The 23,969-nt window shown below is 42.2% G+C and overlaps 1 protein-coding gene across 3 annotated transcripts in view; it reads left to right on the top strand.

The window, feature by feature from the left end:
- The first annotated feature begins 5,024 nt into the window (after positions 1–5,024).
- BAZ1B (bromodomain adjacent to zinc finger domain 1B) overlaps positions 5,025–23,969 on the top strand; it is a 73,866-nt gene continuing 54,921 nt past the window's right edge. For all 3 annotated transcript variants that reach the window (XM_047089138.1, XM_047089139.1, XM_047089137.1), the window contains exons 1-3: positions 5,025–5,472; positions 13,374–13,490; positions 18,652–18,796. In XM_047089138.1, coding sequence (XP_046945094.1) covers positions 5,366–5,472; positions 13,374–13,490; positions 18,652–18,796 — 369 coding nt within the window. In that variant the 5' untranslated portion in view covers positions 5,025–5,365. The remainder of the gene's footprint in view (positions 5,473–13,373; positions 13,491–18,651; positions 18,797–23,969) is intronic.

Raw genomic sequence — 23,969 nt, 5'->3', positions numbered from 1 at the left:
TGAGGGATAGAGTAGTGATAGGTGCTTAGAAAAGGAAGTGGAAATAGACTGATGCAAACCAGTGAAAACAAAAGAAAAGAAATGTAATCAGTTCACCATGTGGATCATCTATGAATAATAATCATAAGTTATACACTGAGTGTGGATTTAACCAATTGCAATAATTATTTGGGGAATATGATTGAATGTGTGTGGTATTTGTGGGGGAGGTGAGACCTCATCTTCCATTGAAGAACGACAACAGCTAACGTTAAAACTGAGAAACAAACATAGCAACATATATGTTATTTCGAAATCTGTCTCTCTCTCAAAAATAAACTTAAAAAAAAGAGATTGGAAATTTCTTCCATAGATTTTTTTTTTTGAATGTTTATTTTTGAGAGAGAGTGTGTGATTAGGGGAGGAGCAGAGAGACAGGGAGACACAGAATCGGAAGCAGGCTCCAGGCTCTGAGCTGGCAGCTGAGAGTCCCATGTGGAGCTCGAACCACAAGCTGTGAGATCATGACCTGAGCCGAAGTCCTCCGCTTAACTGACTGAAACCTTTAGGTGCCCCTAGGAAACTTCATTAAAATGGAATCCGGGGGCCGCCTGGGTGGCTCAGTTGGTTAAGCCTCAGGCTTTGGCTCAGGCTATGATCTTGTGGTTCAGGAGTTTGAGCCTTGGGTCAGGCTCTGTGCTGGCGGCTCAGATCCTGGAGCCTGCTTTGGATTGTGTCTTCCTCTCTCTCTGCCCCTCCCCCATTCGCACTCTCTCTTGCTCTCTCTCTCTCTCAAAAATAAAACATTAAAAACAATGAAGTTTCCTTTTACCAATTTAACGCAGTTTAACAATTTGAAAATGAGTGCTTGAGGGAACAGGAAGTGGATGGGGAAAGTGCTCTAGGGCTGATTTTTGTAGAACTATTTGTTGATGTTTTTTATTGCTGTTGTTTTTTTATTTTTATTTTTTAATGTTTATTATTTTTGAGACAGAGAGAAGAGAGACAGTATACGAGCGGGGGAGGGGCAGACAGAGGGAGACACAGAATTTGAAGCAGGCTCTAGGCTCTGAGCTGTCAGCACAGAGCCCAAGGTGGGCCTGGGACTCACAAACTGTGAGAGCATGACCCGAGCTAAAGTCGGACCTTACCTGACTGAGTCACTTAGGCGCCCCTGTTGTTGTTTTTTAAAGTATATATTTTTTTTTTAATTTTTTTTTCAACGTTTTTATTTATTTTTGGGACAGAGAGAGACAGAGCATGAACGGGGGAGGGGCAGAGAGAGAGGGAGACACAGAATCGGAAACAGGCTCCAGGCTCTGAGCCATCAGCCCAGAGCCCGACGCGGGGCTTGAACTCATGGACGGCGAGATCGTGACCTGGCTGAAGTCGGACGCTTAACCGACTGCGCCACCCAGGCGCCCCTTAAAGTACATTTAAATGTTTCTTTTGGGGAACTATGTTCGTTTTACCATAAAAAAGACATAATTTTAATGGAGTTTAAAACTTTTACTTGTAAGTAGGTTCCAAGCCCAACGTGGGGCTTGAATTCACAACCCTAAGATTGAGAGTAGCATGCTCTACCAATTGAGAGGCACCCCTAAAACATTTCAAAAGAAGAAAGGCATTATAGTAGTAGTTTTGGCCAGAAATAATAGAGGCCTGAAATAGGATGTTGTGGGGATGGCAGGAAAAGGACAGTTCAAGAACTGACATTGTCTGGTTGATCCTATGCCCGTGGAGCTCAAGAGAGGTCAAACCTGAGCCCGTGAGGTTGTGAGGAAGGTGGGCCGTTAATAAAAATGAAAACCATTCTGATAAAGCAGATGATGGAGGGAAGGAAGACGGTAAGATTGTGGCTCTGGGATGTTTTGAGTTTAAGGAACCAGCAGGACAGGGAGGAAAAGCCCAGGCAGGAGCCGGAACTGTCTAAGCAAAGGTTTGTGCCTGCATCAATGAACGAGGACTATGTGGCAGGGCATAGCTCCACATGATACAGACCACAGAAACAGATCTTGCTGACTGAGCTCATGTCCTAAAACTACCCAGTGGAGATCCATGTAGGGAAATGGCTACACTTCCTTGGACAGTCTTATTCCTGCGACTAAGCAGCCATAGCCGACTTAGAGCAATAGAAGCTTTGGTGCAGATCCCTGGAAGCTACACATTTTAATCTCTTCCTTTTTGGATTAACTTGTTTATTCAAATGTTAGGAAAGAAAACACATTGAACAATGAATTTTGCTAAAATTATGGTAAAAAAAAACTTGAGAGTATAGTAAAAGCGGATGTGGGCTGGAACAATTGGGAAAAGGCATTAGGAAGGAAGTATTGGGTTGAAATGCACAGAGGAGAAAAAAGTCCATTTCCAGCAGTGGGTAGGAATAAAACTAATGAATTCTGGGAATTAGGAGGAAGTAGTCCAGTAGGGGCTTGCTGGGTTAAGAGTCTGAGGACTGAGGAGGCACCTGGGTGGCTCAGTTGGTTGAGAGGCTCAGGTCATGATCTCACGAGGCTTGTGAGTTTGAGCCCTGCATCAGGCTCTGTGCTGACAGTTCAGAGCCTGGAGCCTGCTTCAGATTCTGTGTCTCCGCTTCTCTCTGCCCCTCCCCAGCCCACAATCTCTCTTTTTCTCTCTCTCGAAAATAAATAAATGTTAAAAATAAAAATTAAAAAAAAAAGTTTGACTGCAACAAGAGTCAATGAAAATATTAGAGCAGGAAACTGATAGTTACATTAACAGTCTCTTTCATTTTTTTTCTTTCTTTAAAAAATTTTTAAATTTATTATTATTCTTTTGAGTAAGCTTTATGCAAAATGGGGCTTGAACTCATGATCCTGAGATCAAGAGTCACATACTCCACTGACTGAGCCAGCCAGGCGCCCCCTATATTTTTCCTCAACATCTTCAGGACAAGATGGTAAAATCTCATGTTAATCAACTTTATCACTTGTAAATTTGGCCCACAGAAGTGGAGGACACCAACCAAGCAAGAGTCACATTAAAGTTTGATTTTTTTTTTTTTTAAGTTTATTTATTTAATTTGAGAGAGTGGGCACAAGCAGGGCTGGGGCAGAACGAGCGTGAGAGACAATCTCAAGCAGGCTCCGAGCTGTCAGCACAGAGCCCAACTTGGGGCTCGAACTCACAAACCGCGAGATCGTGACCTGAGCCGAAGTCGGACACTTGACCCACTGAGCCACCCAGGTCCCCGCTGATTCTCCCATTTTAGATCTCTGCTTTACCAACGCCAGGGCTGGATTCAGCTTACAGTGGCCCCAAGCGCTGAAATGATGACGGTCCCCACTCTCATGGGCAGTTAGACACTATTTTGAAATATCAATTTTTCCAAAATTTGTCTCTTAATGTTGTTGGAGACCTTATCCTGTGTGTAGTCTGCTACCGGGGATCTAGTCCTGCAAATGTCGGTCCCATTAGTCACCTCGTCTGTGCCTCTCAAATCTGTCCACCTGTCTCCCTTGATTTTGTTACATTTGGGTCCCTTGGTATCCCTGCCACAAATAACTACGTCACTCTAGCCATCACACGCTGTGGCCCGGATGATCACTTCCGTTGCCACCCTCATCTCTTGATACTTTCCATCTCAAAATCCCTACGTTTTAAGGTGTGCTGTCCTGAATCTATCAAGAATATCAAGAAGGCTCTGCGGCTCCTTCTGCCTAGAATGTTCGTCCCTCATTTCTCTGCTTAGTGAAATGCTACTCACCTTTTCACAATCGACTCAAATGTCCTGTCCTCCGAGGTTGCTCATAATCCTTTTAGAAGAAATAGCTACCGAAGGAGGATGCAGTCCTATCTCTGCTAGGTGACCAGAGGAGGCTCCATTGGGATGGCGACTGACCTGGTACTTACCCTTCCCTGGGGGGAGACTTCTCACCTCAAGATGAGAAGAAAAGGGTCTGGCACTGCCATGCACCCCCGCTTTCTCCGCCCTGCTGAAGAACAGGCTGGGGAGGTATGTTCTGAGGCCAGTGAAGATCTTTGAACGGAAGGGGACAATTTAATTAGGGAGAGAATTATCCGTGAGTGTTTCGGCTTGTCCTGGGTAGGACATAGTTTGGACTATGTGGGTGTAGTGTGCTCGGGGAAGCAGCTCAAATGTCGTCACTCTCCAGGCAGTTACTGCTGTCTTCGGACTGTGCACTTGCGACAGCACTCTTCACCGAACTGGCATTATTCGTGCCTCTTGTTTTCTCAGAACAGTCTGTCTTATTTTTTGTTTTTCCTCTGAAGCTCCCAGTCCAGAGCCCTCAACTTTGGAGGTGCTGCGAAAGACTATTAGAATTAATGGATGTATCTTTACTAGGTATGTCTTTTAGTATATTTTTCCAAAGAAGCTCCTGTATGATCCTTTCCACCAAGCCCCTAAAAACAAGCATCATACTGGTATGCACATCTCCACCACACTCTCTTCCAGAAGTTAACTTTGGGGTGAGCAAGACTGGGGGCTCAAGCTGTTCTTCAGGAGAACCTTCGCTTGGGTAGGATCTTGGGGCTTATTCCCGCCAACCCCTCCTCTCTTTCCGCCCCACCCGCGCCTCCCCGGGCGTGGCCGAACGCGGCGCCTTTAAGGAGGGGGCGGAGCACGGTGGAAAGACAAAGCCCCTGGCCGCGCGCTCCCCCTCCCCCTCCGGCGCACCACACGGACAGTGGTGCCCGGATGTCGGTGTCGCCGTCGGTGACAGATGGCGCAGTGTCTGTATATGTTAAGGGGCTTCTCTGGTCTGACCTCTTTGAATTCCAGGCCTTTCGGTCCCCCGCTGACCCCCATTTTCAACTCCGCCGCTGGAGGCCCGCAGGCCTGTCACCAGCGCTTACATAACGTGACCTTTCACCTCTTCATACTGCCCTCTGGTGCGCTGCAACCCAACTACGCGGCCCGGAAAGGGGGCGGGACCCAAGCGCAGAGCGGCAGCTCCCGTGAGCCAGTAGACCGTGAGCGCTGATCGGCTCTCCGCCTATTGGAGCATTCGCCACCGGCGCCACAGGGGAGCAAGTTAGTGTGTGCGCTGACCGGGCGGGGGGGAGGAGGGGAATCTCCCGCCATTTTTCAATAATTTCCTCCGGTGCTGCTGAGGAGGAGTCGTGACTGCCGAACGCGGGGACCCGTAGCGAAGGTTGGGCCGGAGGCTGCCGGGAGGCGCAGCGGTGTGCGTGGGAGTTCCGTGTCCCTGCGTCCCGTTGCATGGCCCTCGCGCGGCCGCGCCAGCACTGAGGGAGCCGAGTTCGCGCCGCCCTCTCACCCCTCCCCTCCCCCACCCCACCCCCGGGAGCCAGGCGCTCGCTCCGGGCCGCGGGGCCTAGTGTTGCGCCGCGGGCTCGCCGAGGAGCCGCCGCCTTCCGGGCCGCCGCCGCCGCCGCCGCGATGGCGCCGCTCCTGGGCCGCAAGCCCTTCCCGCTGGTGAAGCCGCTTCCCGGCGAGGAGCCGCTCTTCACCATCGCGCACACTCAGGAGGCTTTCCGCACCCGGGAGTATCCTTTCCAGCCTGGCCGCCAGGCCGCCCGCGGGGTGGGGCGGGGTGGGCCGGGGGCTCGCCGGGCCCGGCGGGCCGCGCAGCCCGCCCCTGTGGCAGCTGTCAGCGCGCCCGGCGCCGGCGGGCCTGCACCCCCGGGCGGGAGCTCGAGCCCGCCGTTCCGCGGGGTGGGCGGGCGGGGGCGCGGGCCGGCCCGGGGCCCCGTGCCCTCCATCCTTTCCCGGCTCCGCACTTTGTCCCCGGGCCTCGTTTTCGAGGAGCGGCCCCCCTTTCCCCCGGGTGGCATTAGGCCCTAAGTACGAACGGGAGACGGGGTTCCTTGGCTGCTTTTCCTTTTTAAATTAAACCTTTCTCTTGAAGTTTTTGAAATTGTACCCACGCGGCCTCGTGATCCGGCTTGTGCGAGATTTTTTTGTGCGTTTTTTTCCCCCATCTCCGCGGGGGCACTTGGGTTTTTCTCCTCCCGAGTGGACTTCAGGCTGGTCGTGAGCTGACAGGATCGTGAGGCACATACCCCAGAACGAATTCCAGACCGGGGAAGGGGAAGAAAAAGTTATCTTGGAGGAGATGATGCCTGCCTTCCCCGGCATGCACAGGTTTGAAATGTTGACGATTGAGGAGGAGATCCGTATCTGCCTTTAAATGAACATATAAAAAATACCAAGACCTACTTAACGGTTTTATGTTGTATTTTAGGAACAGGAGGCTGATGTTTTAAATAAGACGCATCGTCTTTTCTAATCATTGTTTAAGGTTTCTTGTGTAAGCTTTGAAGTCTTCTAGTTGTACGACTGTTATTTACTTTTTTTTATGGATGCCAGATGAGTCCTTTTGGAAGCACAAGTGTAAAAAAGGAGTAGATTTCTGAATCAACGCTTTCTTTAGGAGTGAAGGCTAAATACATTGAGTTTCATCAGCCCTTCCTTTTGGAAGGACTTGATTTCTTAGTTTCTGTTTGCTTGCTTGCTTGCTTTCTTCAACGCTTTCTTCAGCAGTGAAGGCTAAATATATTGAGTTTTATCGGCTCTTTTCCTTTGGAAGGATTTGATTTCTTAGTTTCTGTTTGCTTGCTTGCTTCTGTATGGGAGGAAGTGTCCATGTGAACGATGATATCATTTGATTTCACTTCATTTTGATCCTCTCTTTGATATAATACGATCTTTTACAGGATAGCCCGTTTCTTGTTCCAGTGCAGTTTGTGGATGTAGGGTGTTTACATACAAAGGGGCCTGGAAAGTGAGCCTGTGCTGTGGGAAAGCTCTTGGAGAAATATAGCTAGAGCATCTTGTAGCTGAAATGGATCTTGGGGATGGTTGGATTCTCTAGCCTCATTTGCCAAGTGAACCCAGAGGGTTGGTGGACTTGTTAAAGGTCAAACACTCTGAAATGATGATGAGAGTTAGGAGTAGAATGCAGTGCCTTTCTACCTTATCCTTGTAAGCAAATCCAGAAAAGAAGGTGGAATGCTTGGTTTTTCATGTTAGTCAACCTCTGTCAGTGGTATGAGATAACGTGCATTTCAGGGAGGGATTCCATGATAATCTGGTTCTTTTTCTTGTCCTGTAAGGACTTTTGGGAAGCTTTGGAGAAGTACTCCCAAGCGCTAAATCCATCATTATTCTAAAGGTGTCCTACTTTGTAAAAAAAAATATTTAGCCCCATCAGTGGGGTTAAAAAAAAGTACTGTGGGAATCTGCCATATCCTTTTCAAATGTTATTCAAATATCATTTTTTGAGCAGTTGGTGGATACTCACACACTAGTATTACCAGATGTTTATTTTTATGTCGGCTTGGAGTGTAGCATAAGACACACTCAATAGAGACAAGTTCCAAGTCTGTGATAGGTGTTGAGCCATGTGAAAAATGGCTAAAAGAGAGCTAATTTTTTAGAATTGGCAGTACAGGCTTTTTCATATCGTTTACAGAAATAGGTGAAATGTAATGATATATATGAGGAATTTCTCTTAATGATGACAATTGAAAATTGAAGCCTGCACCTTTTATATGTTAGGTATTTTTAAAAATTCTTCATTTTAAGTATTTCCTATACCAGTATGTAGAACCAACCCCTTTAACAAAGGAGTCCTTACATTGCATTGCATATTGGGGGGAAATTGCTTGCATGGGAATTTCTACAAGTGGAAGCTCTTTGAGGATGGTTTTAAACAATTGTGCTGTGTGGTTGGCAGGTTGGTCTATTTCTTTATTAGGCTTTTAGTGATTTCATAGAGAACAGGTATGTGGTTGGTTAACAGCTGCATTTAAAGTATACTGTTTCCAGTTCTTAATATTTACAATTATTTTTTTAATAGGATTTGATCTTTAATTTTCTCCTAATACCTGCCTTTTGATTGCATGTATATGCAATAGCAAATCAGTATAACATTTTATTGACTTAAAGCTTTAAGTGATGGTATGTTCTTGAAGGCTTTATTGTACCTCTTCATTAAACTTCCAGTGGTAGTTGTGAATGATGCACACATTTAATGACTAGGTTTTATATATTGATGATTACGTTTTTTGTATTATAGGTTTGAATCTATGGGACGTTACTTCCTAGGTTAATACTAAGGCAATACACTAGATCTTCCTTGGAAAGATTATCAGTATCAGTTCTTGATGTTATTATCTGGCAATAGGATAATACAGTGAGTAAGTCAAGATGGGTTTTAAGGAGAAACTGAAGCTACAAGCAGCCTGCTGAGGGTAATATGTTTGTTGTATTGCTTTACTGTCCTGCTTTATAAAGCTTGGGACCATCTGCTTCATAACCTTGTAATATTAATATATGAGAGCTTTTATTTTTTTCTTTTCTTAATGTTTACTTATTTTTTCGAGACAAAGAGGCAGCGTGATGGGGGAGGGGCAGAGAGAGGGAGACAGGCTCTGGGCTGTCAGCACAGAGTCTGGGGGGGGGGGCTAGAACCTATGAGCCCCACAAATTGTGAGATCGTGACCTGAGCCCTTGAAGTCAGAAGCTTAGCCGACTGAGTCACCCAGACGCCCCTATGAGAGCTTTTAGATGGTATAATGAGGAGGGGCTATTAGAACATAGTTAATCAGGCTCTAGGCAAGAGTGACTACAGCCAAGTTGTAAGAGCTGGAGTTAAATTGTAGTTGCAAGCCAGGATTTTATTGGACAGTTGGAATAATGATTTCTTAGGTTGGTTTTTATAATTTAATTTCTTAAGAGTGAGAAATTAAACTAGATTAGAATTGTTTTTAACTTGATGACAGACTGTTCCAGAGACAGAAAATAGGATAAAAAGCAAATCTGGAGCTGGTGCTTTGTCATTTCACTTAGAACTCTTAGGGTTATAGTTATGCTTATTTAACCTCCGTACTTTTCTGGGCCACTTCCTTTCAGGCTATCAAGTACTTTTATTGAAAGAAGGCTAAAGAGAACAATGAAGCAGCATATTGTGAGGAGGTAGCTCTTGAACTCATGAAAAAGTAGATGCATAATGAGATATATAGGATTTGAGAATATCTTGTCATTTATAACTTACACAACCTTTGGAGAATTGCTTTGACATTTTGTCTGCAATTATATGTGCAACAGTGGCTGGAACATAAAAACCTCAATTGGCATTTGCTCTGAGTAGTTATTTGAGAGTAAGTGACTTATTTTGGTAACCTAAAATCTGAAATAGGATTTAGAGGCAGCTGACTCAGTATCCTTCTAATGGGCTTTTTTCTCTTCTTTTTAATTTTTTTCTCTTTCTCTTAACATAAGACAAAGTAACAACCAGAGCAGAGTTACATAAACTTAAAAATATCCAATGTTGGGTTGTAGGACTTTAAGTTTTTGATTTTCGGAATTAATCGTAGATTACTAGTTAAATTTTTCATGTATTGTCAGAGGGCATGCATTCCTAGATGTGAATCTTAGGTAGACAGTGCTGTCCAATAGAAATATAATGTGAGCCACAAGTAATTAAATGTTTTCCAGCTTAACCGACTGAGCCACCCAGGCACCCCCAGAGAGAGAGAAACTTAAGCAGGCTCCTTGCTCAGTGCAGAGCCTGATGCACATGGCTCAATTCCACAACTCTGGGATCATGACGTGAGCTGAGAATCAAGAGTTGGGTACTCAACCGACTGAGCCACCAGGCTCCCCTCTGGTGGCAGAAAGATCTGGAGGATACTATGGTGGCTTTTTGAGTTTCTTGGAAGTGGCATCTGTCATGTTTTTCATCTGTTGGTCAAAACAAGGCATGTGACCGAGGCTAACATCAGTGGGGAGGGAATGGGCATTACTCTTCATAGGAGGCATTGCAAGCCACAGGGCAGAGGGTGGAGATGTAGAATCCTTTTATGGAAGGGAGGTGAATATTTGTAAATGATACAGTCTCCTATGCTTCAGGGTTCAGGGAATGTTTCAGGGGAAAGTCACTTTTAAGTTCATATCTAGAGTATGATTAGGGTAGTTAGATCAAGAAGAGAAGAGTTTGTGAACTTGAAGATTCTTAAATTTTAATGGAAAGAAGTTTTATATAGCTAGAGTGAAGAAATGGGAATTGAGATAGAGTTGCTTAGTGGTGAGATACACAAAGGGGCTGGACCATATAAGTCCTTGGGAGATAGGCTGAGGAGTTTGGATTCTGCCTTAAATATATTGGAGGCTGTTCAAAAATTGGAGCAGGAGGCGCTTGGGTGGTTCAGTTGGTTGAGCATCTTTTGACTCTTGTCTTTTGACTCGATTTGTCGTGATGATTCATGGGATCAGGTCCTGCATCAGGCTCTGCACTGCTTGAAATTCTTTCCCTCTCTCTGCCCCCTCCCTCTTTCTCTCTCTCTCTCTCTTAAAGTAAGTAAACTTTGAAAAAAAATTCAATCAGGATGGAAGCAGGCTTTTAGGTTGAAAGCTCACTGTGGCTACAGTGTTGAGAATCTAGCCCTGAGACTAGTGAGGCAGTTACTAAATAAACGAGGCAATAGGTAATGGTGATCTGAACAAATGTACTAGCCCTTGAGAAGTACAGTAGATTACAGAAATAAATTTGGTAGATTTGACAGGATTTGATAATTGGGGAGGAATCAAGGATTGTATTTTGGTTATCACTTGGTTAGTTGGTCATTCTCTGATAACAGAGGACGCTGGAAGAGGATCTGGTGTTTTTTTTCTTTTTGTTTTGACTGGGAATGGGGGGTGAAGATAGGAAGTTTAGTTTGGGTGCTAGAAATTATTAGCATGTAGATAGTAATTGAAGTTATGGGCATTGATACTGCCACCGCGAATGAGAATGTTATGTTGATAGTGATTTTCAAAGGATGGTGGGAAAGCCATGTATCCAGGTAGAAGGGTCTTGTATTGTTTGAAAAACTATAATCAGCAAAAAAATTTAATATTTAAATATGTATCATTTGAGAAAAAAAGTTTCCCCCTTTTTTTCTTCTTAAAAGAATAGGAGTACCTGGGTGGCTCTGTCGGTTAAGTGACCGACTTCGTCTCAGGTTGTGATCTTAAGGTTGGTTGGTGGGTTTGAGCCCCGCGTTGGGCTCTGTGCTGACAGCTCGGAGCCTGGAGCCTGGTTCGGTTTCTGTGTCTCCTTCTATCTCTGCCCCTCTCCTGCTCGTGCTCTGTGTCTCTCTCTCAAAAATAAACTTAAAAAAAAAAAAGAAAAGAAAGAATAAAAACCACAAAGTAAAGCTCAACAAAATCTTGATTGGTGGAGTGATTTTCAGTAATGTGGGAGCCAGAGGATTACTTCCCAGTGCGAACGTATTTGCATTTCAGGGGCCTGAGGGCAAATGAGATTTTAAAGTAAGCTGTAGAACTGGGTTTAAAAACAAATAAGATTGAGTAAAAGGATGTTTGGGTGAGAAGCACAAAGGACCTGAGGAGGATTACCGGTGAGGTCAATTAAAATGTTTAAAACTGTTATGGCTAGGTGGGAAGGGAGGATCAGAGGCTGAATTTAAATAATGGCTCTGTTGTGGAAGAGGAAGGACTGAACTGAGAAAAACCTAAGTGGTTGCAATTAGGGATTGAAGAGTTGAGTATGCTTCCCTCATTTCTGACTTGGACACAAGGGCCATTAAGAGAGATTGGGAATAATTGCTAAGGAGCAAGTTTAGGAGGGGAGGGAAGGGAAGGGGGTAAAAAGAAGAGTTTAGAAAAAGTTGGATTTGAGCATCTAGGTGATACCCGAGTTGTATGTTGTTGGCTGCATAGGTCTAGATCAAAGGAGAATCACTGGGCACATGACTCCTACTTTTAAAAATAACAGCTAATAACAGAAACTTAATAATCTTTAAGATCTATTTGTTTTATCTCATATTCTCTCTGATTACACAGTGAATTTCTTCAGTATAACTAAATAATGTATTAGAATGTTATCAAGCTCTTTAAATGCTTTAATAAATCCACTTTCTGATTCTTTTTTTTAAATTTAATTTTTATTTATTTTGAGAGAGAGGGAGGCAGACTCCCAAGCAGCTTCCGCAGTCCACGCAGAGCTCGATGTGGGGTTCAAACTCATCAACCATGAGAACCGAAATCAACTGAGCCGAAATCAAGTCGCTTAACTGACTGAGTCACTCTGGCGCCCCTGATTCTTCCTGTCATGATTCACCTCCCCCCTCCCCGTGCAAACAGACAGAAACATAATAATTTATCTTATTGATTAGTTATGATAATGTCACTTTGGAAGTCATGCTATTTCCTTTTTTCTCTATAAATTTTTATAAATTTTCAGTGAGATTGAATTTGTATAGTTTTATATGGAAGCTTGACTCCTGGTTTTTACTGGTACTCTATTTTGTTTAATCATTTAAATATTAGTATCACCTCTCTGGTGAGGAAAATAGACTTAAACTGTTTTGTTTTTGGCAGATCCAGAGAATGCTACAGTAAGGGAAGGTGCTCATACTATTGGCTAAAACTACTATTTTGGGTTATCTATGCATTTGTCCCTGTCATCTATCTTTGCACTGATTTCAAAGAATCTCTGTATATTTAAAATGAATTACTTGTTGAGTTGTGAGGTAGTATTACAGAGGGAGCTGCGTAAATACTTTTATTTCAACTACTATAAAAAGTGTCACTTGGAAAGTACAGAGATTGGCAGCTAATTCTCTAGTTGTGGTGTCAGTTTATTTTTTTGGGTAGCATCTGTTGCTGTGCATAAAATAAATTAGTTAACTTGTCATTTGAATTTGAATGTGTCTGGCTGATAGTGAATTCCAGTTGGGACGATGTGGAAAGTTACCATTTATATGGCACTAACTTGTAGGATGTTTTCTTCCTCCATCTGCCTTACAAAGACCGAACAATGTCTGGTAAATGACTTGTGAGTGTAGTATTATTGGAGGCAACATAAAGGCTGGATAAATATGATATCGAAATTATTTTTAGGGCTTTATGGAATTTATTTTTTAAACTCAGCAGGTGTTTCCAAAGTAGGCTGGAAGCTTATAGTAAGTGGATCATTAGCTGGTATACAGGGCTATTCAAATTGCCTGTGAGACTGGGGTAGTCCTCTCCTCTTTCTATGGAAGATTCTTAAACTTGCTGACCATCTAAGTTAGGTAACAATTCCACGTACCTTGTATTCTTATTCCTTACAACTTGTGTTTAATTTACCTTTACTTTGTCTTACAAATTTTTAGTGCTGTGGGAATCTGAAACAGGTGAATTGAATAAATCACATTTGTACTAAAATAGTAATATTTTATTTGTAAAACAAAAACATGACAAACCATTTGAATCATACTTTGGCTTTAATAATTTTGTTTGGATTTGCCACTTGAAAGCTGTGATTTCAATTTTACCTTACGCTGTACAATATAGAAAGGTTGCCATATTATAGACTTTTTTCTGTGTAAGTAATTTGTGGATGTGGATGAGTTTTCTCAGTTGCTTGATTATTATTTTCCTGAGCGACTGCTAACAGAGAGTATGAGGCCCGCCTGGAAAGGTACAGTGAGCGCATTTGGACCTGTAAGAGTACCGGAAGCAGTCAGCTAACACACAAGGAGGCCTGGGAGGAGGAACAGGAAGTTGCTGAACTGTAAGTAATAGAAGCATTGCCCTTCTAGCACCATCTTCAAATTATTGGGAAAGAGGGAATATTAACAGTAAAGCAATATTTGTATTTAAATTTATGGGCATACATTAGAATACATTAGTATAATGTATTGGTATCTGAGTGCCTTTGCCTAGTGGCATTTTGCTGGTAACAAAGTACGTGGAATATATCGTTGTATGTACACTTATTTAGGGTATTTACCAGGCTTTTAAGTGTTCTTGCTCTATACTTTTACCTTGTAAATATTCTGGAAATGTTCTAAGCAAAGGAAGCTGACACAATTTGGAAGTAATACAGGGGCAGCAAATGAGAAAATTTTCTTTATTTTGTGGTCATTTGAAATTCAGGACAGTCTTTACAGTGGCTATCAAAAAAAAAAATTCACAGTTTGGGGTGCCTGAGTGGGTCAGTCGGTTAAGCATCCAACTCCTGATTTTGGTTCAGGTCATGATTTCATGGTTCGTGAGTTCAAGCCCTGCATTGGGCTCTGCACTGACAGTACAGAGCCTACTCTGGATTCTATTTCCTTCTCTCTCTGCCCCGCCCCTGCTGTCTCTTCTCTCTCTCTCTCAAAATAAATACGTAAACTTAAAACACTTGTGTATGTTGAAAGTGCCTACTCATGTGGATATTCTCTCAGAGAAAACACTCAGAATTTGGGCAGTAGGAGCTTGCAAAAGATACATGGAAACTAGGGGTGATAATAAAACAGAACTCTTTCGGGAATTGGGAATAGAAACTTTTTCTGTGGACTTTTCATTGACTTCTGTTGGTAGCAGATAAGCAGAGAGCATACAGTTTAGTAATCTAATACTGTTCTGCTTTTTTGCTGGTGTAATGACACTAGGTTCAGTTAAGACCTAGTTCTAGTAGTGGCTCCATCACTGACTAATAATCAGTTGAGTCTTAATCTGGTGCCTGTTTCTTCTTTGCTTGGTCACTTACATTGTTCCATTTTGGGTTAGTGTTATTACTTTAAAAGAAATTGTTTTTAAATGTTTGTTTATTTTTGAGAGAGAGAGGGAGACCAAGGATCTATCTGAAGTGGGCTCTGTGCTGACAGCAGAGAGCCTAATGCGAGGCTCGAACCCAAGAGCTGTGAGTGAGATCGTGACCTGAGCCGAGTCATGCAGCTGCTTAACTAACTGAGCCACCCAGGCCCCCCCTAAAAAAAAATTTGTTTTTTAATGTTTATTTATTTTTGAGAGAGAGAGAGAGAGAGACTGAGTGCGAGAGGGGGAGGGGCAGAGAGAGAGGGAGACACAGAATCCAAAGCAGGCTCCAGTCTCCGAGGTGTCCGCACAGAGCCTGATGCGGGGTTTGAACCCACGAACCGTGCGATTATGACCTGAGCCAAAGTTGGATGCTTTGCTGACTGAGTCACTCAGGCATCCCTGGATTAGTGTTAATTACATATGTGTCTTGTTTAGTGTACTAGACCAGGAGTTGTGCAACTTTATCTGTAAAGTGTCACTTAGTAAATATTTTAGGGTCTCTGTCTCAGCTATTTGTGACATTGTACAGTGAAAACAGCTATAGGTAAAATGTAAATGAATGTGAATGGCTGTAAATAAAAGAAAATTTTATTTACAGAAACCCGGTGGTTGGCTGAATTTGGCCCTTGGGCTTTTGCTGACCCCTACAGTAGCTTGTGGACTTTAAGAAGAAAATCTTTTTATTTATTTATTATTATTTTTTAAATACAATTTATTGTCAAGTCAGCCAACATACAGTGTGTACAGTGTGCTCTTGGCTTTGTGAGTAGATTCCCATGATTCATCACGTACATCCGGTGCTCATCCCACAAGTGCCCTCCTCAGTGCCATTACCATTTTTCCTGCCCCTGTGCCCCTCATCAACCCGCAGTTTGTTCTCTGTATTCAAGAGTGTCTTATGGTTTGCCTCCGTCTCTGTTTGAAAGTATTTTTTTCCCCTTCCTAGCTTGTGGACTTCTTGAGGGCAGGTCTCATATGTGACTTATTCTTGAATTGGTTACAGTGCTGAGACACTATCCTCTGCACTATATGAGCACTTACTGTTTGCTTTTTGCAAATAGAGATAATGTTGCCTTCTCTGGGTATCTTTTTGAGACAAAAAGTTGTGTGTGTGAAAATTATATGTAAATAAAAGATAGTAACCATTAACTTACAACAAAGAGTATGAAGAGTACTGAAGAGGAAATCAGTTATTGTTACTCTTTGGGAAAAATCCAAAGAGAATCCATAAAAAACTGTTAGGAGTAATAAGAGAATTCAGTTTCAAAATATAAATAAATTGCTTTCCTCCACACAGAGAGGCAGTGGGAATTTAGAGGGTAGAGACTAACCTGGAATTGTTAGGGAAAACTTCATGTGGCTCTATGAGGAAGGTAACACTTGAAAAATAGTTTGTACCAGATTATGGAAGACAAGATGAGCTATTCGTATTTAATTCTGTGAACAATAGGAGGACAGCAGTAATTTTTGAACAGGAGAGGAACATGGGATGGTTTTGGTGATTGATGTTTAGGCTTTGAGATTAATCTGGGAACTGTGTAGGAAGAGTTCAAGAAGGAAAAGCAGGTGGGAAGTTGATGTGGGCTTGCTAGGATAGTATTCAGGTAGAGAGTGATGGCATTATTGGGAATAGAAATAATGAGTTGGAGTCTGTAATCCTTCCTGAAAAGAGGGTTTTGGGCCATAACTTTGGAAAACTGCTACAAACTTCTTGAAAAGTCATAATACTTAGGGTATTTAAGATTTTCAGAAGACCTCCAGTAAAGAAACTAGCTTGGTTTAACCTTGTGGATCTGAAACTTACTTGATCTTAGAAGCCATTACAGCAGAGTGAAGTTCTAAAGAACACAGATGGGGGAATGTTTTATGTGATTTGATAGTGAACAGAATATAGAGAATGATGAGAGGGATTACTGAAAAAGTATGATTATGCAATTTTTATTCAAGAAGAAATCTTTTTTTTTTTTTTTTTTTTTTTGGTTTATAAAAGTAATGCATACTTGTTTACGTATGTAAACACTACAGAGTTAGTAAAAGAATCTGAACATCATCGTCCATCCTCACTCCCCAGAAGTAGCTGTGGACAATGAAGTTTTAAAAAGCTTGGTGACTGGGAGGCTTATTAATAAGCATTTATAGGGGCCAGGAAAGGCCTCATGGAGTTAAGGAAGTCTGAGGACATCTTTGGAGGATGATTAAGCTGGGAGGGAGGATGGTGGGGAGAGGACAAAGGTAAAAGCCTTAACAAAGGCAGGGAGACTAGAAGCTTATTGATTGGGACTGGGGAAAAGCAGATATAACTCAGGTAAATTTTAAGGCAGTATGGTAAGAGATTTTAAATCTAGCAGTCAGTTGGAGGAACATTTTTAGTTATGAACAGAGTGGGAATATGATGATAGTAAGCCTGATACTTGGATGTGTACGAATGTTCTCATGCCTGGTCCTTCCTTGCCTTGCAACACAAATATTAATTGATCTGGCCAGAACTGGAGATCTTAAATTTTTTTTTTTTTTAATGTTTGTTTATTTTTGAGACAGAGAGAGACAGAGCATGAACGGGGGAGGGTCAGAGAGAGAGGGAGACACAGAATCTGAAACAGGCTCCAGGCTCGGAGCTGTCCGCACAGAGCCCGACGCGGGGCTCGAACTCACGGACCGTGAGATCATGACCTGAGCCGAAGTCGGACGCCCAACCGACTGAGCCACCCAGGCGCCCCCAGAACTGGAGACCTTAATGAGTTTCCATTTAGATTGCTTCCCATTTTCTGCTATCATGAAGAATCCAGCAATGACCATCTTTGTGCACATGTTGACACTTTAAAAAAAAAATTTTTTTTAACATTTATTCATTTTTGAGAGTGAGAGAGACAGAGCATGAGCAGGGGAGGGGCAGAGAGAGAGGGAGACACAGAATCTGAAGCAGGCTCCAGGCTCTGAGCTGTTAGCACAGGTCCTGATTCGGGGCTCGAACCCATGGAGTGTGAGATCATGAAGCTGAAGTTGGACGCTTAACCGACTGAGCCACCCAGGCGCCCCAAGTTGACACTTTTTTTTTTTTTTTTCAACGTTTATTTATTTTTGGGACAGAGAGAGACAGAGCATGAACGGGGGAGGGGCAGAGAGAGAGGGAGACACAGAATCGGAAACAGGTTCCAGGCTCTGAGCCATCAGCCCAGAGCCCGACGCGGGGCTCGAACTCACGGACCGCGAGATCGTGACCTGGCTGAAGTCGGACGCTTAACCGACTGCGCCACCCAGGCGCCCCCCAAGTTGACACTTTTGATAATTGTCAAACTGCTTTCCAAAAGAGTAGGAACCTAGGCTGTCAGCTGTGCATGAATGCACATTGCACTCTTTCCTTGCTTATACTGGGCATGTCCGTGAGTTTAATAAGTAGAAAGTAGCACTTAATTGTTTCACTTTTGCAAGAGCTTTGGAGTTCAAGTCATGGTTCCAGTCCTTCCTGATTTATTTTCCTTACTCATAAAATCAAAATTCTATACCCCTCCTGAGGCATTGTGGGTACTAACTGAATGAATGCATAGGGAAGCATTTTCTTGATGAAGGTGTAACACAAATAGACTCAAGTTACAGTCTTCTAACAAAAAATGGGCAAAGGGTATGAATAAATAATTCATACCTGAAAAGGGAAGTCTACTATAAAAACAAATGGGAAAATGTTCAGCCTTACTGATGATGTGCCTGTTACTCTTATTTTCCAGATGAGAAAATTAACCTGGATAGGTCCATCTGACAGAGTTCTTTACTAGTTCCTTCTTTGTCCTGTGTGCCACATGGTTTTTAATCTTTGTGTTCCCCAGTGCCTCACTTAGCTTTGCTAAAGAAATGTTTTTTTTTTTTTAACGTTTATTTATTTTTGAGACAGAGAGAGACAGATCATGAATGGGGGAGGGGCAGAGAGAGAGGGAGACCCAGAATCGGAAGCAGGCTCCGGGCTCCGAGCCATCAGCCCAGAGCCCGACGCGGGGCTCGAACTTGCGTACCGCAAGATTGTGACCTGAGCTGAAGTCAGATGCTCAACCGACTGAGCCACCCAGGCGCCCCAAGAAATGTTTGAATTAACTTGAATTAATTCTCTAGATAGGTTTTTCTGCATTTTCTTGGTAACTAATAATGTGTTTGTTTAGTTTGAAGGAAGAGTTCCCTGCCTGGTACGAGAAACTTGTTCTGGAAATGGTTCATCATAACACAGCCTCTCTAGAGAAGTTAGTAGATACTGCTTGGTTGGAGATCATGACCAAATATGCTGTGGGAGAAGAGTGTGATTTTGAGGTAAGTACCTGCTCCCCCCTTTTTTGGTACAATTTGACTCCATAACCATATGTCAGGATTAGAGCTTCTAGTATAGATTATAGAGTACATTTCTGTGTGCAAAATTGTGTTATATTTGAAGTTTGCTTTGCTTAGTGTCAGATATTATAAGGGCCAAATTTTAGAACCATAATCATTGTTGGGAATATTTAACTTTATGTTAATATTACAAAAATTGTTACACTGTGTACTGCTGCATCCTTGTTTTCCTTGTTTTAGCCCTTTTTGATAACTGCTATCTTGACTTTTTTTGGTTGTGTAATTTTTTCATACTTTGTTTCAAAGACTTTCAGATGTTTAATCCAAATCTGTGGTACCAAAAGCAAAGAATGTCATTTCACTACAATAGTGAGCAAATTGACTTTTTTCTTTCTCTGCTAAATTTGTTTTTTTTGTTGTTGTTGTTGTTTTTTTAAATTTTTTTGTTTTTATTTGAGAGAGAGAGACCGAGCAGGAGCATGGGAGGGGCAGAGAGAGAGGGAGAGACCATCTGAAGCAGTCTCCAGGCTCTTTGCTGACTGCACAGAGCCTGATGAGGGGCTCTAACTCATGAACTGTGAGATCATGACCTGAGCCGAAGTCGGATGCTTAACTGACTGAGCCACCCAGGCACCCCTGCTATATTTGTTTTTTAATTTTGTAGCCCAAATAGCACAAGGATAACTATTACTAAAGTGATAATAACCTAAAACTAAAGCAATCCCTGTATAATCCTTTGAAAGCTTAAAGTAAGATTCAGGAGTAAGGGAACTAACATTTGTTAAATATTTATAGTGGACACTAGGCTGGTTGCTTTACCATAATGTCTTGCAGAATATGCACAGAAATGTTGAAGTAGTAAATAGGCTCAAATATCTTTCTTTCTTTCTTTCTTTCTTTCTTTCTTTCTTTCTTTCTTTCTTTCTTTCTTTCTTTTCTTCTCTCTTTTCTTTTGTTTTCTTTTCTTCCTTCCCTCTCTCCCTTCCTCACTCATTCACTCACTCAGATATTTAAATAGCGTGTTCAGAGGCGCTTGGCTGGCTCAGTCGGTGGAGCATGTGACTCTTGATCTCGGGGTTGTGAGTTCAGGCCCCACATTGGGTGTAGAGATCACTCAAAAAAGAAAATTAAAAACAAAATAAAACTTGTTGATGTTGATGTTTCAGTTAAGAGTGATTTCGTCTGTATGTAATGAAGTAGCTAACTAGCAGTGCCCAGTACTTCTCAAGCTTTAGCCTAAATAGAATCACTTAAAGGACTTCTGAATATACATTCTTGGGTGCCATCCCCTGATAGTTTGGTTCAGAAGGTCTAGGATAGGCCCTGAAAGTATGCATTTCTAACAAGCTCTGGGGTATGATGATGATACTCTGTGGATAGCATTGAGTAGTATAGCATTGGTTTAGGCAGTGAAAACATTTGGTTATCTCATGTAAGTCTTAGAGGTGGGTGACACCAGATGTGGCGTAGAGGTTGGGAAATATTGTCAAGGACCTATGCTTTGTATCTTTCTGCCTTTCTGCTTTGGGCTTCTCAGTGTATTGGTTTTGTCCTTAGCTTTGGTGCCTCTTGGTTGTGAACTTACGACTGTATTCAGAGTGAGAAAATGCTTATATAAGCATTGTAAGAAAATTGTAAGAAACAGGAGGGAGTGGGTACTGGAACAAGAAGAGAGTAATGTCGTTGTGGAAGAGAAGAGTATTTCAGTAGTAAGGTGTGACCCATTTCACAGGGAGATGGGAGTAAATACCCCGACATCACTTTTCTTCCACTATCTGATTTTCTGCTCTTGTTTCCCATGGGTTGAACTCACCAAAATCTAGAGGACAAGGGAGCCCTTTGATGTAGGCCACAAAGATCAGCCTGTATAAGTCCAGAGCAAGGTAGACCAGAATGGAGACAGATTTGGAGTGGCACGAGGAAAATATGCTGTACACATCTGGAAGGTGAAAGAGGCAAAGTTTGACAAAGGGGGAGAGAGAAATTAAAATTGGGGAGATCTGTATGCCCATAAAACGTATGAAAACATAGTGATCCAAGAAATAAGTAAAAAGCATAGCAGGACCATTTTATACATGTCAGATTAGTAAATAAGAAAAAGTAAAAATAATGCCAAGTTTTGACAAGAATGTGGAACTATTTTGATAAACACTTCAACATTATTGAAAACAATTGAATGTGCACATACCTTTTGACCAAGAATTTTTTTCTTAGATACCTTTTTTTGTTGGTGTTTTTAAATGTTTATTTTACTTTTGAGAGAGAGAGACAGAGAGAGAGAGAGAGAGAGAGAGAGAGAGAGTGAGGAGGAGGAGAGAGAGAGGGAGGCAGAGAATTCCAAGCAGGCTTTGCACTGTCAGCACAGAGCCCAATACAGGGCTTGAATTCACAAAACTGAGATCCTGACCTGAGGTAAAATCAAGAGTTGGATGCTTAACTGACTGAGCCACTTAGGTGTCCCTGAATATCATTTTAATAACTAATAATGTTGAAGATCTTCTCATATTTTTGTTGCTATCCTTTTATATATATTTCTTTTGATGAAGTGTCTGTTCAAATGTCCATTTTGGGGCGCCTGGGTGGCTCAGTCGGTTAAGTGTCCGACTTCGGCTCAGGTCATGATCTCACGGTCCGTGAGTTCAAGCCCCACGTCGGGCTCTGTGCTGAAAGCTCAGAGCCTGGAGCCTGTTTCAGATTCTGTGTCTCCCTCTCTCTCCGACCCTCCCCCGTTCATGCTCTGTCTCTGTCTCAAAAATAAATAAACATTAAAAAAAAAAAAATCTTTGTCCATTTTTTTTTTTTTAATTTTTTTTTTTTCAACGTTTATTTATTTTTGGGACAGAGAGAGACAGAGCATGAACGGGCGAGGGGCAGAGAGAGAGGGAGACACAGAATCGGAAACAGGCTCCAGGCTCTGAGCCATCAGCCCAGAGCCTGACGCGGGGCTCGAACTCACGGACCGTGAGATCGTGACCTGGCTGAAGTCGGACGCTTAACCGACTGCGCCACCCAGGCGCCCCTCTTTGTCCATTTTTAAATTGGATTGTTTTCTTGTTTTTGAGTTTTGAGACTTTTTTATTCTGGATACAAGTTCTTTATTAGATCTGGATACAAGTTCTTTATTTGCTCCCCACTAGGGCTTGTGTTTTATGTTTTTTGTTTTTTAATGTTTATTTTTTTGAGAGAGAGAGAGTGCAAGCAGGGGAGGGGCAGAGAGAGAGGAAGACACAGAACTCGAAGCAGGCTCCAGGCTCTGAGCTGTCAGCACAGAGCCTGACATGGGGCTCAAACTCATGGACCATGAGATCATGACCTGACCCAAAAGTCGGACACTCAACCTACTGAGCCACCCAGTCGCCTGTTGAGGCTTGTGTTTTGATTCTCTTAACAGTGTCTTTTAAAGAGCACAATTTTTTTAGTTTTCATGATGCTGAATAGAAAGCAACTATGCCTAGTGGTATTTGTAATTATTTAATATAAATGATCTAAACATTTAAGTTAAAAGATAGAAATTGCCAGATTGGATAAAAAAGCAAGATGCAATTATATGCTGCCTATACAATGCAAATAGGATAATGGTAAAAAGATGGAGAAAGAGGTATCATCTTAACATTAAAAGAAATCTGGGGTCGCCTGGGTGGCTCAGTCACTTAAGCTGACTTCAGCTCAGGTCATGATCTCATGGTTTGTGAGTCCAAGCGCTGCATTGGGCTCTGCACTGAGAGTGTGGAACCTGCCTGGGATTTTCCCTCTCTCCCTCTCTCTCTTCCCCTTCCCCCAACTCTCTCTCAGAGTAAATACATAAACTTAAAAAAAAAAAAAGAATTCTGGAATGGCAAGGTGCCTGGGTGGCTCAGTAGGTTGAGCACCCAACTCTTGATTTTGGCTCAGGTCGTTATCTCACAATTGTGAGATTGAGATTGAGCCCGGTGTGGAGCTCTGTGTTGGGCTTGGAGCCTGTTTGAGATTCTTTCTACCTCTCCCTCTGCCCCTCCTTCCCTGCTTGTGTGTGTGTGTGTGTTCTTTCTCTCTCTCACAAAAGGAAAGAAATCTGGAATGGCTGTGTAAATATAAGACAAAGTAGATTTCAGGGCAAAAAGTATTACCATAGGTAAAAATTTTTTTTCAATTTTTTTTTTTTTTTTTTTTTTTTTTAGTGTTTATTTTTGGGAGAGAGAGAGTGTGTGAGCAAGGGTGGGCAGAGAGAGAGGGAGACACAGAATCTGAAGCAGGCTCCAGGCTCTGAGCTGTCAGCACAGAGCCCGATGCGGGGCTTGAACTCAAGAACTAACTGCGAGATCATGACCTGAGCTGAAGTTGAACACTTAACAGACTGAACCACCCAGGCGCCCCTACATTTTTTTTTTTTTAATTTGAATTTTAGTTAAGAAATATTTCATAATGAGAGGGGTCAGTTTTTTAAGAAGACACAGCAGCCCTTAATGTTTATGTATTTACTAATGAGTTTTTCAAGATATATGAAACAAAAATGGATAGAGCTGTAAGAAGAAATAGATACCATAGTTATGGTTGGAGTTTTCAACACCTCTCTTCTCAGTAACTGATAGAAAATGGAGACAAAGTCAGCAAGAATATGGAAAACTTGAGTTAGCATTATCAACCAATGTGACTTAATTACCATTTATAAAATACTCTACCTGATAACTACAGAAGAGACATTCCTCTCAAATGTATAGTTTACCAAGGTGGATCATACATACTCTGGGCCATAAAATAAATTGAAAAGGATTCAAGTCCTACAGAGAATATACTGTGATGAAAATGGAATTACATTAGAAATCAATAATAGTTATCTGGAAACTGCAAATAATTGGAAATTACAAATAATTGGAAACTAAATAACATACCTTTAACTTACTCAGAGTTAAGGGAAAATCAAAAGGGAAATTAGAAAATGTTTTGAACTGAATGTGAATGAAGGCATCTGGGTGACTCAGTTGATTAAGCATTTGACTCAGGTGATGATCTCACGGTTCCTGAGATCAAGCATGCTTGGGAAATTCTCTCTCTCTCTCTTCCCCTCTCCCACTCTCCCTCCCGTTCCCCACTTGGATGTGCGTCTCTCTCTCTCTCAAAATAAATAAACATTAAAAAAAAAATGAAAACACAATATATTAGAATTTGTGAGATGTTG

Source organism: Lynx rufus, unplaced genomic scaffold, assembly GCF_022079265.1.
Source record: "Lynx rufus isolate CCGP_SWC_20201006 ecotype Redwood Valley unplaced genomic scaffold, mLynRuf1.p SCAF_27, whole genome shotgun sequence".
NCBI lineage: Eukaryota > Metazoa > Chordata > Mammalia > Carnivora > Felidae > Lynx > Lynx rufus.
Note: the sequence above shows the minus strand (reverse complement) of the source record. Positions and strands in the feature narration are given on the sequence as shown.